This window comes from Bombina bombina, chromosome 2 (assembly GCF_027579735.1).
Source record: "Bombina bombina isolate aBomBom1 chromosome 2, aBomBom1.pri, whole genome shotgun sequence".
Lineage (NCBI taxonomy): Eukaryota > Metazoa > Chordata > Amphibia > Anura > Bombinatoridae > Bombina > Bombina bombina.
Genome location: NC_069500.1, coordinates 805,446,333 through 805,461,706, shown reverse-complemented (window position 1 = coordinate 805,461,706; position 15,374 = coordinate 805,446,333). Strand labels below are relative to the sequence as shown.

Sequence of the window (15,374 nt, the reverse complement as noted above, 5' to 3'; positions counted from 1 at the left end):
ACAAAGCAAAATTGGTGATAAAAGTAAATTGGAAAGTTGTTTAAAATTACATGCCCTATTAAAATCATGAAAGTTTTATTTGGACTTGACTGTCCCTTCAAATGTATTGGCAAGAATATGAAACTGAAAAAACAAGTGTTATAAAGCGCTAAGGTCTAAAAATTAATCCAGGCCTCTCCCTAACCACCTCTCCAAATGGCTATATAGAAAACAGAGTATCAAAATATAAAATGAGAGGGCGCTAAAAGCAAGAATAAATACCACACTTAATCTCTAAAAAATTATGAGTTTAATAAACATAATTAAACATATATATATAGCAAGTAAAAATTACTAACATCAAAAAATTGAAGGGACGTCTCCCTATAAAAAATTAATCTTAAAAATACCACCAATATATTCCGAAAAAATGTTAAAATTCCATTTATCATCCGTATGTATAAGGACAAAAAAGTATAGTCAAATCGATGTAGGCCACTGGTAATTGCAATAAAATTGATCCGCAAATGCTCAGGGACCAGCAGTTGATAATGATCCAAAAAAATGATTAACAATGTTGCATAACACTTTCAGTCACTTTGTGGAGGTTCTTAAATAGATGAGTGCCTAAAGTTTAAAGACAGCGTTCCACCTTTTATATGCAATTATCAAAAGTACTTATGTATATGTTAAAAAGGGTGCTCCAGGGCGTCTTACCGTTTTCTTTTGTCGGCTAAAAGCAGGCCGCTCAGCTTATGTAGTAAAGGTTCACCCGTGGTGATTGAGTGATATTCAAGCTTCCAGGTAAACTCCCACTAAGGTTTAACCGTCTCACAGCAAGCCATTCTGACCACACTGGTGGCGGTTTCCTCTCGGTGGTTGAGCACGGTAGTGGTCCGTGTCACTGGCTGGATCTGTCCTGACTGAGGTTAACACCTTACTTTGTGACTTTTAGTAACAACGGCTCCAGGACAAAATAGAAATTCTAGCAGCATGTAAGTAACGGAGAATGTCAGTGAGTCCCGCACTTAGCGTGTATCACGCGCGGGGTAAAAAGAACTAGGTACCTAGTGTCAGATATTTGCTCTTAGCAGGATAAGCAACTCTCCTTCTACGCATTTCACCCAGCTGTGGGCTTTCTCAAGATCTAGTTCTTTTTACCCCGCGCGTGATACACGCTAAGTGCGGGACTCACTGACATTCTCCGTTACTTCATGCTGCTAGAATTTCTATTTTGTCCTGGAGCCGTTGTTACTAAAAGTCACAAAGTAAGGTGTTAACCTCAGTCAGGACAGATCCAGCCAGTGACACGGACCACTACCGTGCTCAACCACCGAGAGGAAACCGCCACCAGTGTGGTCAGAACGGCTTGCTGTGAGACGGTTAAACCTTAGTGGGAGTTTACCTGGAAGCTTGAATATCACTCAATCACCACGGGTGAACCTTTACTACATAAGCTGAGCGGCCTGCTTTTAGCCGACAAAAGAAAACGGTAAGACGCCCTGGAGCGCCCTTTTTAACATATACATAAGTACTTTTGATAATTGCATATAAAAGGTGGAACGCTGTCTTTAAACTTTAGGCACTCATCTATTTAAGAACTGCCACAAAGTGACTGAAAGTGTTATGCAACATTGTTAATCATTTTTTTGGATCATTATCAACTGCTGGTCCCTGAGCATTTGCGGATCAATTTTATTGCAATTACCAGTGGCCTACATCGATTTGACTATACTTTTTTGTCCTTATACATACGGATGATAAATGGAATTTTAACATTTTTTCGGAATATATTGGTGGTATTTTTAAGATTAATTTTTTATAGGGAGACGTCCCTTCAATTTTTTGATGTTAGTAATTTTTACTTGCTATATATATGTTTAATTATGTTTATTAAACTCATAATTTTTTAGAGATTAAGTGTGGTATTTATTCTTGCTTTTAGCGCCCTCTCATTTTAAAGAATATGAAACTACAAGTCAGGTATTAGGGAGGGGGCACATATGGAAATTCTAACAGCACCACATAAGGCCAACATCAGATCCTGCAAAAGTGACTGCACACTGCTCATTTAAGGGTCCGATTATCGCTATCATGGACAGAAAAGGCATAAACTTATTTTTTGAGCATTATATTGTACTTTATGTGTCTCTACTTCAAAACTAGAAACCCACTTGGTGAGATAAACAGTCCTCAAGTTTTTACTTTTCTAAAAATGACTTGTAGTGCCTCGCAGTACTGACGAGACTTCTTAGATAATTCCACTAGAGAGCTTTAGAGAATAGGGTCCTCTGATCTTAAAGGGAAAGAGCAAAATGAAAAATGATCCAATATGTTAGAGCAAAGGGATTTAATACACATTTAAAAAAGGGACATTTTACCCCAAAAAGGTTTTCCCCTAAAATTTGTTTCAAATGCACCATTTTACCTACTGCAGTGTGTTAGATTGTTTGCAAGTAGCTTGTTTACCATTATTTTGGCATTTGATTTAGCCTGTGGTATACCCACCTATATTAAAAGCTTTTGGTCTTAAAGGGACATAAATATGCTCATATGCTATATCACTTGAAAGTGATGCAACATAACTGTAAAAAGCTGACAGGAAAATATCACCTAAGAATCTCTAAGTAAAAAAGGAAGATATTTTACCTCACAACTTCCTCAGCTCAGTAGAGTAAATGCTGTGTAAAGTTATACTTCAGCTGCAAATAAAAAAAAAAAAAAAAAAAAGCAAGAAATGAACAGCAGCCAATCAGCATCAGCAGTGCTGATGTCATGTACTCTTTTACTGTGATCTCATGATATTTCACTTAAGTCTCATGAGATTTCATAGTAATCTTCCTTAAACTGAATAGGGAAATAACATGAGTGTGCATGAGGCTCGCTCCCTTGCATGTCCCAGGACAGGCATAGTGATTTGCTGCTTAAAGTCCTTTATAATGGGGTGTGAATTAGGGTTGCACCGATACCATTTTTTTAAGACCGAGTACAAGTACAGATACTTGTTTTCAAATACTCGCCGATACCAATTACCGATACTTTTTTTTTTATGTCATGTGACAGTTTACCAAGCACAATACAGACTAATTATTTAAGATTCCTTCTTTATAATTATGAAGGACTGTAGCTCAAAAGACATGAAATAATAAAACAGGTTTTATTTGTCACAAAGTTCACAGAACATGTTTAGAAATAAAAATATTACAATATATTAACAACAACAATAAATAACAAATATAAAATTGCAACCAACCAAAAGTGCCATACAGTAAAAAATAGAACAGAATACTGTTTAATCATGGCGAACAACACTATGGGCTAGATTACATTTGACTGGTAAGCTTTACCAATGCTCTCATTACATGTCCTACTCCATTAAAGGAGTGTAACATCATTGGGATTAACTTAATGTAAAGTAATCTCTCCTACAATAATACAAATAAGAGCAATTTGTATTGGCAGAACAGTAGTAAACAATTTTTAGTTTAGTCTCCACTCCAGCTTTAAATGAAATGGGAACATGCAGTTTGAAAAAAACACCACAAGATAGCATATGGGTAGTAAGTGGAGGTATCGGTTTAAGTATCGGTGCATTTGCACGAGTACAAGTACTCATGCAAGTACCTGGTATCGGTACCGATACTAGTATCGGTATCAGTGCAACCCTAGTGTGAATACTTAGAAGATTTTAAAGGTAAAATGTATTTCTTTTTTACATAGAGATGATCAGGTGATATTTTCTAATCAGCTTTTTACAGCTATGCTGCATCACTTTCAAGTGTTTCACCATTTGGGTATCATGGCCCTTTGAGTCCAGTTTATTGTAAGGCTATGTAAACAAAGCCAGCAAAAGAAATGATACTCCTGGTGGGGTGTAAAAGAGATAACTAATAAAATGATAATTTTCTATTGTTCTCTCTAAGTATTGGGGCTTGGTTTAAAAACCAGACACAAGATAAGGAAGTGTGTGTACACAAAGTGATAACATAATGAGATCTCATTTTACCTGCAAGCTCCACCCATTTCATAAGGCTGTAGTTTCAAAGCACAAAACCAGAGATTTCATATACACAAACCTGAAAATGCAATTTCTCTTATTTTATACTCTGCAGCTGGTATAACGTCACTGGAAATACATTAAGGGGAAAAATATTTTTCTAGTATACTGTCCCTTTAAAGTCAGCACCAGAATAGGAATGCACTGCTGGGAGCTAGCATAACACATCTGGTAAGCCAATGAAGCGGTGTGTAGACACCAATTACTAGCTAGCCCCAGTAGTGTAGCATTTATACAAATGCTTTCCAACAAAAAGGTACCAAAAGAACAAAGTAAATTTGAAAAGAGAAGGGCAATTTAAAATTGTAAAATTACATGCTCTTTCTGAATCATGCAAGTTTACATTTTTACTTTCCTCCCATTTAAAGGGACACTGAACCCAAATTTTTCCTTTTGTGATTCAGATAGAGCATGAAATTTTAAGCAACTTTCTAATTTACTCCTATTATCAAATGTCCTTTATTCTCTTGGTATCTTTATTTGAAATGCAAGAATGTAAGTTAAATTCCGGCCCATTTTTGGTGAACAACCTAAGTTGTCCTTGCCGATTGGTGGATAAATTCATCCACCAATTAAAAACTGCTGTCCAGAGGTCTGAACCAAGAAAAAAGCTTAGATGCCTTCTTTTTTTATATAAAGATAGCAAGAGAACGAAGAAACATTGATAACAGGAGTAAATTAAAAAGTTGCTCTGATTAAAATGCTCTATCTGAATCATGAAAGAAAACTTTTGGGTTCAGTGTCCCTTTAATGCAGTAGATAGCTTTGAATGTAGAAATATAAAGACAAACTGCATCTTTCTGTTTGGCTACATAATACAGTGCAGAATGAAGGAACTGAAACATTTTCAATACAATCACTACTTTGCATAATGGGGTTGAGACTTCACACCTTAGTAAAAGCAAATGCTTATATTAACAGGTCCCGATTTAGATTTCACTTCTGTTGTTGTTGCCTTGGAGTTTTTTTATTTGCATCGTTCCTGGGTTATTTGAGGGGATATAATAGTCTAAACTGAAAAGCTTACAAATGCAGGTTTGCAATGTACATGAATTAATACAATTGCTTTCACTTTTTCAGTGATTGTTTTTTCTGATAGCTTTTACTGTGCAGACGGGCACCATCTATCTAGGGTAATGTTCTGTTTATCTGCATTCAAACGCTGAACTTTCCCAGAAAAAACTAAAATATGTATGCTTGATTCTAGAATAGTGTCCATTGGCAGAACTTTTTTTTCACTTTCTGCATTGAGATATTTTTAGTAAAACATTTTCTGAAGGTCATTTTTAAATAAAATTCAATTTTAAATTAGGCAGTTAAACTAAAGCACCATATCAATTGAAATGTGTTAGTTAACTGGAGAATAAAACAAGATTTAAAGTTTAATAATATAGTGCAGAAGTTGAAAATTGCATTGCAAATTAGCTGCAGACATAATCTAAAAAAGGTGCATTGCTTATACGAACGTTTTACATTCAGAAAACAGCTTTGCAGATGGTGAAAGGCTAGGGGACGGGCTTGAAACGATCTCTGAGAGCCAGTCAATTAATGCACTGATACTTTGCAGCGCTACTGCATATTTGACTGTTCACTTCAAACAGCTCATTGCTCTGGATAAGGAAAACTTACACAGTGCAGTCAGAGAACAGCTCTATTTGTAGAGAACAGCCTAATGTGGAGCAGCCCTGAAAAGTTAAATTGCTAACAGTTCCTGTTTGTTTCCTGTTCTTTCTGCAGACATGCTGCATTCTCTGTGATGACATCTCAGATCACTGTATGTTCTGCCTTGGGGTTGATGATTACAGTTACATGAAGTTTTCAGCAGTGAGATACCTAAAGGATATCCTGCAATGCAGGATCCAGCAATTAAATAATACTAAATGGATGAGAAATCAACTATCACTGAAGGTAGAGAAACAGTCACTCAGGTAATGTGGTTATAGTAAGCTGATGAACATGACACGGTTGTCATGCCTGAGCACAGGAGGTTCATTGTTCATTTGTTGTGTTTTAGTTACTGGGCAACGATGAGGCAAGCAAGCTAGTTCTTCTTAAGAGAACTGTATTGCAGATGATACTAAGGAAAAAGTACTATTTTATATGTGAGGCTGATGGTGCAGTAGGCACAGATTACAAACCTTTTGGGGCATATAAATGACCTCAACTATCAACAGCACATGCTTTTCATGAAAAGGAGGCCAAAAAATAAAATAATGAACATATATTGCAAAATTGTTTCATAATGCATAACTGAACTTTTTATTGAAAAAGATCAAGGTGTTTACTGTCCCTTTAATGCGGAAATGTGAATTGCGAGTCACTTTCCAGGACATATCTCCTATACATACCAATCTATTCTTTTGAGTCTGTATAGGCATATGAGATAGTATCTGACAAAATGTTGTAAGGTGGTAGTAGTAGATTGCAGTTTACTGTGGCTACAGGTGCCCCGGTACATAGAATTTTTGAGCAATTAAATACAAAATTGTAAAATGCCTACATCCCAAAATAAAATGTTTTAAAACTGTAAATGTATTAACGTTCCTCCGCCTGCATTTCATACTTCTTTTAGATGTGCAATGACGAACCCGGCTTCATCCAATCGTTGTGTGCCCCACATGGCGTCCAGCTTGTGGGGCCTGCACAAATGGAGATTGGATGAAGCCGGATTCGTCATCGCACATCTAAAAGAAGTATGAGATGTGGGCTGAGGAACAGTGCAATGTTTACCATCAATAGATGGTAAATATTTTACAAATAAAGTTTCTTAAAAAAATTTCATAAATGAAAGTGCCCCTGTTCTGCAGAATATATACTGTTCAGTTAAATAGGAAAGCTTACAATCACTTTAACCTACAAATACATTACCTCTTTATGTAGAATGTTGAAAGAAATACCGGTAGATATTTAAATAGATATTCCCTTGAGAATTCATAACTAAGTGATTCAATCATTCACTGAGGTCTGCTAATTGTAGGGTAGGGCTGTACAAATCCAGGATGCCGCTACTTTGAAATGGTTACTTTTGGCATCTAACTTTTTGGATTGATCTACATATGTCCACAAGTAAATTAATTCCCTGGTTTCTGAAGTTTTATATAGTTTTGCCAATTGCTAACATATAAAATGTTACAGCAATTCTAGAATAACTGGTTTTGCAACATCTCTTTAAAAAGGTGGACAAAAGGCAAGTTTAAACAGCCCAAAAAATCTCTAAAACTACTATGGGCAGTTGGCAGCCACAATTTAAAGGGATACTAAACCCAATTTTTTTCTTTCATGATTCAGATAGAGCATGAGATTTTAAGCAACTTTCTAATTTACTCCTATTATCAATTTTTCTTTGTTCTCATGCTATCTTGATTTGAAAAAACAGTACTATGAGCTTTAGAGCCAGCCCATTTTTTTGTTCAGCACCGAGGTAGCACTTGCTGATTTGTGGCTAAATGTAGCAAACCAATTAGCAAGCGCTACCCAGGTGCTGAACAAAAAATAGGCTGGCTCCTAACCTTTCATTACTGCTTTTCAAATCAAGATAACATGAGAACAAAGAAAAATTGATAATAGGAGTAAATTAGAAAGTTGCTTAAGATTGCATGCTCTATCTGAATCACGAAATAAAAAAATTGGGGTTAGTATCCCTTTAAGAAGCAGCAGTTTAGATCGCTGCTTCCTGACCTCTCCGCCCCCTCAAAGGTAGATTTTTTTCAACGTTTTATCCACACAAAAAAAAAAAAATGGAGCAAGGAATATGTTCTTTTAGAATGATAAATGATATGTTTATGACATGGTGTTCACATACTTACACCTCCAATATTTGTAAAAACTATATAACATTAAAACACTTTTTCTGAAAGACTTATGAATCTTTATGTAAAGCTCAAATTACTGCAATTCCTGTAGCCTGAAGACAAGCAAATCCTAGAATACGATTTAAATACTAAGAAAATACAGAGGATGCAATTCTCAAATAAAAGAATATACATTTCTATGTCTAGGGGCACTGGAGGGAAAAAAAAAGGTTGGTTTATTTTGCTTGTGTGTTACATCTTGTTATAGTTGATTTAGTTGTTTCTGTCCTATCAGGCCTTAATTAAAGACTTAATGGAATTAAATGAGGAATGTCAAAGAAATGAAAGTGCAAGTAGTTTTTCACTCCAATGTTTCTATACCAGAAACACTCACCGGGCTCGGTTTTTCTAGCGAGGGTGGACAGGGGTGTAGTCATATGCACCCCTGTCCACCCCAGCTCTCCTCTGGCAGGCAGCAATCCGCTGGCAGAATTCAGCTATTTTGTGCTCACATGCTACACCACCCCCTGCCCAGGAACATCCAATCACTTCCGGACAGGAGCGGTCAATCTCCCCAGTCGGACGAGACTGGGGAGATTGAAATTCTCCACCTAAGAGGTGGAGAAGAGGGAAGGAAGCAGCGGTATGATGACCGATGTTTGATAAATTGTGACTGCAGAATCTCTTTAAGTGCTTTTCCTTTGTATCACTCCCAAGCCAATGTAAAGTCCCTATGACAAATAATATCCCTAAAAGTAAAATAAAGACAAGATTAGGAGTCCAAAAACACTATCTAACTTTTTGCATGTGGAACACACACACGTTTGTTTGTTGCTGCACAGGCCACACCTAGCATTCCTGCCCGCCCACTCTCCATAGTGCCGTGATGTGCATCTTTTCCAAGGTGAATATGGAATGCTTGTCGTTACAGATACTGTGTGTGTCTTAAAGACAAGATTAGACATTTCTGAATAAATATTTCAAAGATCTCTAATACTAACTTCAACAATAACAGGGAAGACAACAGCACATTGGTACCGCACTATAGCAAGGCACTAGGGCAATACAAAGTGTGTTTAAAATAAAATAAAAAAACATTTGTGTAAAATGCATGTATGCGCAAAACCAGAGGTGCTAGTTGGTATGTATGCTGCTACTTCCACATATCCTTGCTAGCATAAATATGCCATCATACGATCACAATTTATCAGTGTTCTCCCAAAGACATATTTAATGGGCACACCACCCAGCTGATCTGACAATTCTGATCATAATTAATCCAATATTAAGCTAAAAAACATTTGTCAATGTGAATTTTACAAAGTATCAATAAATCAATTTATGTTCAATTATGCAGTTAATTGGTGGCTACATTTAGACACCAATCAGTAAGTGCTACCCAGGAGCTGAACCAAAAATGGGCTGGCTAACAAGCTTTTATTTCTGCTTTTTCAAATAAAAAAGAATGAAGAAAAATTGGAGTAAATTAGAAAGTTGCTTAAAATTACATGCTCTGAATTATGAAAGTTTAATTTTGACTAGACTATCCATTTAAGCTAAAAATTAGCTGATATTTAAAATGCTCAATTATTATTGCACAATTATCATTAGATACATTTATGTTAAATTTTGCAATTAAATTTGTGCTTTGGATAGCTGAAATTTAGATAATAGCAAATATGACACTGCAACCCCCCCTCTTCATAATGCCACCCGGCTGGCAACACATACACATTCCATTTGAGGAAGGGGTGAAAACCTTGAAACGTCACATAGTAAAAAATAATTTGCTTTATAAATCCAAGGAGTGCATTTTTCTTCATATGTGGATATATACATTTTTTGCACCCTGGTACATTGGATGACTGAAGGATAGTGAGAGTGCTGTATCTCGTGGTATAAATTTTATATTATATATATATATATATATATATATATATATATATATATATATATATATATATATATATATATATATATATATATATAAAATTTATATTAGATAGCTGGTAGCCCAGCGATCACGCGCCTAGGTGCTATCCTCATGTAATTGTACAGAAATGTCTAAATGTGGGAGGGTACTCACAGGACTTGAATTGAAACAGAACTATATAATTTTATTTCTACGTTAATTTCACATTAATTGTAGATGTCAACGTTTCAACCCCTTTATGGACCTTCTTCAAGACAATATTTAATTATTGTAATGCAGCATGCATTACTCTCAGACGAACTCCCAACAGAGCAACGATATTAGTGATATTGTTTCTCTGTTGGGAGTTCGTCTGAGAGTAATCCATGCTGCATTACAATAATTAAATATTGTCTTGAAGAAACGTCGACATCTACAATTAATGTGAAATTAAGTTGGAATTAAAATTATACTGTTCTTTGTTTCAATTCAAGTCCTGCGAGTGCCCTCCCACATTTAGACAATATATTTGTCATATATACATACACACACACACAGATAAATACATACATACACACACCCTTTAAAAAGACTACAATTGAGTTTCCAGTTTAAAACAGCCAGCTAGTTTCCTCACTTCAGGAAAGATCTGTTTACTGTTATTGGTTATGCTTGGTCAGCACATACGGTTTTAGCTTAAGGAAATGCTGGAAAACCAATCAGCAATAACAGCCAATAACCTCACTGACCTCACTGATAAAAAAAAAATTAATAAAAAAAAAAAGATATTTTAGCATTCCCTCAAGTGGGAAAGCTCTGGTATATATTGAAACTGCAGTTTCACAGTGCTTTACAGAACTTAAAATTATAGTTATTACATTACCTGTGAATATGCACTGTAGACATACAATCCTCTCATGTCTTGCACCAATATTCTCCCTGTTAATGCTTATTTTAATATGTTAAAATCTTACCCCAATACAAGCAGCCAAATGCCCTTGTGAAAAATGTTTTTTTTTGTGTTTTTCTATGATGAAGCGGGTGGTGCCGTTTATTTCATAGCTTTTAAAAGGGACGGTCTACTCCAGAATTTCTATTGCTTAAAAAGATAGAAAATCCTTTTATTACCCATTCCCCAGTTTTGCATAACCAACATGGTTATATTAATATACTTTTTACCTCTGTGATAAACTTGTATCTAAGCCTCTGCAGACCGCCCCCTTTTTTCAGTTATTTTTGACAGACTTGCATTTTAGCCAGTCAGTGCTGACTCTTAGGTAAATCCACAGTGAGCACAATGTTGTCTACATCGCACACATAAATTTGTGCCGTCTAGCTGTGAAAAACTGTCCAAATGCACTAAGATAAGAGGCAGCCTTCAAAGGCTTAGAAATTAAGCTAGGTTTAGCTTTCAACAAAGAATACCAAGAGAACAAAGCTAATTTGATGACAAAAGTAAGTTGGAAAGTTGTCTAAAAATCGCATGCTTTATCTGAATCACGAATTTTAAATTTTGACTAGACTGTCCCTTTACATATACATATTCAGGATGAAGCCAGACATACTTGCAGGCTTCTCCATGCAGAAATGCCAGAGCATGCTACTATGGAAAGTCAAGGCGAGGGTGGTGCACAGCTCTTCATCATACAAATACTTCCAGCTGCACTTGTAATAAAAAGACCTTTATTATAGTATCACAGGGTCATACAAAATAACGAAGCAACGTTTCGAGGAAGCAGGCATAGTCTTTTTATTACAAGTGCTGCTGAAATATTTAAACAAGACCTAGGCGGATGTCTAGGATGCATATATTTAACTGCAATATTTCATAGATATTGTGTTAACTTGCACTTTAAAGTTAAAAGCATAATCTTGGCACAATGGCGAAATTTGTAGTCAACATATTGCTACAGTATAGTGAGCTTTGTGCCATTTAAGGAAACTGGCATCATATTGTCACAGCTTTTAAGGGCATTATCTAGTAAAAGCTTTCACAAAAAGGGAAGTACACTCAAAGTCACTAAACCACCAAGACTTCTCTTTACAGTAAACCTATTCTCTAATTGTATTTCCATACATTTCTACTAGTCTAAAATAAGCTCAAAGATAACCTTGTGTTTAGTAAAAAAAAAAAAAAATTATTGGCTTTAATATTGTTAATAATATAAGACTCCAAAGAGCACATATGAGATGTATGTTATTTTATTTTCATGACAAATGAGTGATCTGAAATCTGGAAATTAGTTATCAGTAGAGGAGCTTATTTTCAGTGTTTATCCAAATATTGCTTCCCTATTCCTACAATGTATTATTGAAGGTGTAATTTAATTTCCATTTTTGAAGTGAAATACTTAAAAGTGAAGGTTCATTTTGATGAATTAGTGCCCGGTTTTTAATAATCCTATTAAAAACAAGGGCACTTTAATTAATCAAAATTGACATTTCACTGTTTTCTTCAAAAACTTACCTTTTAATCCTTGCAGCCGCTCCAGCACTTCCTCCGTCCGTTGCAAGCCATCTTCGCGGGTCCAAAATTACGAATCCGGCTTCCTCCAATCACAGCGTTGCATTAGGCCAAGATTTGTTTGGAGGAAACATGATTTGTCATTTCTGACGTCTGCAGAGTCTTCCGATGGCGGGGGGGGGGGGGGGGGGGGGAATCGCTGGAGCGGCATTCAGGATTAAAAGGTAAGTTTTTGAAGAAAACAGTGAAATGTCAATTTTGATTAATTAAAGTGCCCTTGTTTTTAATAGGTTTATTAAAAACCGGGCACTAATTCATCAAAATGACCTGCAATGCTGGTGTTGAGTGGCACAGTGAAAAGGATTCTGCTGCAATACTGTCTAGTACTAGATACTTTTTCATGCAAATTAAAAACATATCTAAAAAATAAAAATAGCTCATGCATGCATTATAAATAAAATACTGAGCAAAAATACAGAAACTATACTTATAGCTGTGGGCCTATGGGTTTGGCACAATGTTTACTCAATTGGAAATTGCCTAAACATCTGTATTATGTCAGAGTTCATAGGCTGCATCCTGGTGATTTCATTCTGCAGTGCACAAAGAGAGGAGGCCAAACCAGTCAACATTACTGCAGCTTTAGCTATATATGTACTACTTTACACTGCAATGATATATAATGCCAATAGTTCCCTGTATGTCACTGTCACAATATAACTATCACTTTGTTATTACATCCCCCATCATCCAAATATCGGTATGTGGTGTGGGGCAACTAAATAATACAGCAGAGTAAATTTCATTAGGTTTCGCCTTTATTAATTTAGAAAATTCTAGTATTTACGAAGATTAGGTTATGTAAAACCAGAACGTAATGTACTTCTTGACATAATGTGGAAATATATTTATGTATGTTACATACAAACTATATAAGAATGCAAACAGTAAACACGTATTTTATATGAGAAAAAGAGGGTCGGGTATAATAATTTACACGGTTAACGTGTGTCTCACAGGCCTGTCAAAAGCCCAGGTATCCAGGTGCACTGTGCCGTGACCCTTTATCACCACAGGCCGGTGCTTGCGGCCTAATACATACGACTTCCCTCGGGTATCAGACACTTTAACAACGCTATGAAGATGCTCACCTTTGAACAAATAATCGTACTCATCATCTCTGGCTCCCATTTTGGTCACGACCTTGTCCCGGTACCGTACAAGCGACCCTACCGGTGGGGCAGCGATAGTGACACTGAGTCCAGAGGTGGAGCTAGCGTATTGAGCGATGGGAAAGTCATCCAATCAAAACAAAGATCGATGTCGAAAACCGAAGAATGACAGACAAGGTGACTAATAAAAGTATACCAGGCAGCAAAAAGAACACCACCCTTCGGGGCGGGCATATAATTTGAGTGACTGCTTAAAAACACCCATCATTAAACTACTTACAGCAATAGGGCGTGGCTGGGTAAATAGAGCATAACTGTCAGGACTAGGTGCTAAAACGGTCTGTGAATAGGAATAGCCAATCATAAACTTTTTTTATTTGATTGATCTAGTCTGTGGCCAACAGAAATTCAGATACATTACTTTATGGGCTGAATTAGGCGATGACAGCCAATACTATTACCGGGTAAGTCACTAAAGTCAGTAAAAAAATGAAACACGGCAGCAGCGTTTTGCTGTTGAGTGCTGTTATACTGCCTGCAATAAACCTTATTAAATATTCATTAGGTGAGAAGGAAATTCAATCTATAAAAATGATTTTTTTATCAAGTTATGCAGAGATCACTGCACGCACTGCTTATTACAGTCTAGTCTGGTTGATGATTTTGAACTGCGCATGGTAAACTATTATTATTATTCTTTATTTATAAAGCGCCAACAAATTCTGCAGCGCTGTCCATGGGTAACAAAAATTAAAGGACAGCACAATATAAGACGCCAGACAAAATTTAACAAATACAGGGGGAATTGGGGTCCTGTTCCCCTGGGAACTTACAATCTAGATGAGTAGGAGGGTGAGAAACAGGAGGTGGGGCATACCCCCCAACTGTCCCGATTTTTGCGGGACAGTCCCGATTTTAGGGGTCTGTCCCGAGTTGCTAGCCATCTGTCCCGATTTGCCCCAGGCATTTAAAATATATATATATATATATATATATTTTTTTTTTTAATTTTATTGGGCCCATACTCAGAAGCAGCTGGCTTTGCTCTCACAGGGTTAGATACCTGTTATATTCCCTGTGGAAAAGGAATGGTGTGTGGGTTAAGCAGGAGTAAGAAGGCTGTATACACTCTGACCACGGGTAATGGTGACCTCTCTAACCTACCTCTAGTAGTGATGATGTTTAACCCCTGGTGATAATACTAGCATGCCTTCAGTTTTATACAATGAGCAGTGGCAGCCGCAGACTGCCAGCTAATGTGCTTGCCAACCCCAGGACCCCATACAATGAATTACAGATACCCATATATGATGTAGTTTGTGTGTCTATCTGTATCCATAACTGTGTGTGTGTGTGTATCTGTATGTATAAGTTTATGCTATGTAGTGTGTGTATGTGTATCTGCATGTATAAGTGTATGCTATGTAGTGTGTGTGTATCTGCATGTGTAAGTGTATGCTATGTAGTGTGTGTGTATCTGTATGTATAAGTTTATGCTATGTAGTGTGTGTATGTGTATCTGCATGTATAAGTGTATGCTATGTAGTGTGTGTGTATCTGCATGTATAAGTGTATGCTATGTAGTGTGTGTGTATCTGCATGTATAAGTGTATGCTATGTAGTGTGTGTATCTGCATGTATAAGTGTATGCTATGTAGTGTGTGTGTGCATCTGCATGTATAAGTGTATGCTATGTAGTGTGTGTGTGTATCTGCATGTATAAGTGTATGCTATGTAGTGTGTGTGTGTATCTGCATGTGTATGCTATGTAGTGTGTGTGTATCTGCATGTGTATGCTATGTAGTGTGTGTGTATCTGCATGTATAAGTGTATGCTATGTAGTGTGTGTGTATCTGCATGTATAAGTGTATGCTATGTAGTGTGTGTATCTGCATGTATAAGTGTATGCTATGTAGTGTGTGTGTGCATCTGCATGTATAAGTGTATGCTATGTAGTGTGTGTGTGTATCTGCATGTATAAGTGTATGCTATGTAGTGT

The 15,374-nt window shown here is 36.5% G+C and overlaps 1 protein-coding gene across 1 annotated transcript in view; it reads right to left on the bottom strand.

Moving 5' to 3' along the window:
• RAB11B (RAB11B, member RAS oncogene family) overlaps positions 1-13,506 on the bottom strand; it is a 92,170-nt gene extending 78,664 nt beyond the window's left edge. The window contains exon 1 of the mRNA XM_053703010.1: positions 13,355-13,506. Coding sequence (XP_053558985.1) covers positions 13,355-13,394 — 40 coding nt within the window. The 5' untranslated portion in view covers positions 13,395-13,506. The remainder of the gene's footprint in view (positions 1-13,354) is intronic.
• Between the last annotated feature and the right edge of the window lie 1,868 nt (positions 13,507-15,374).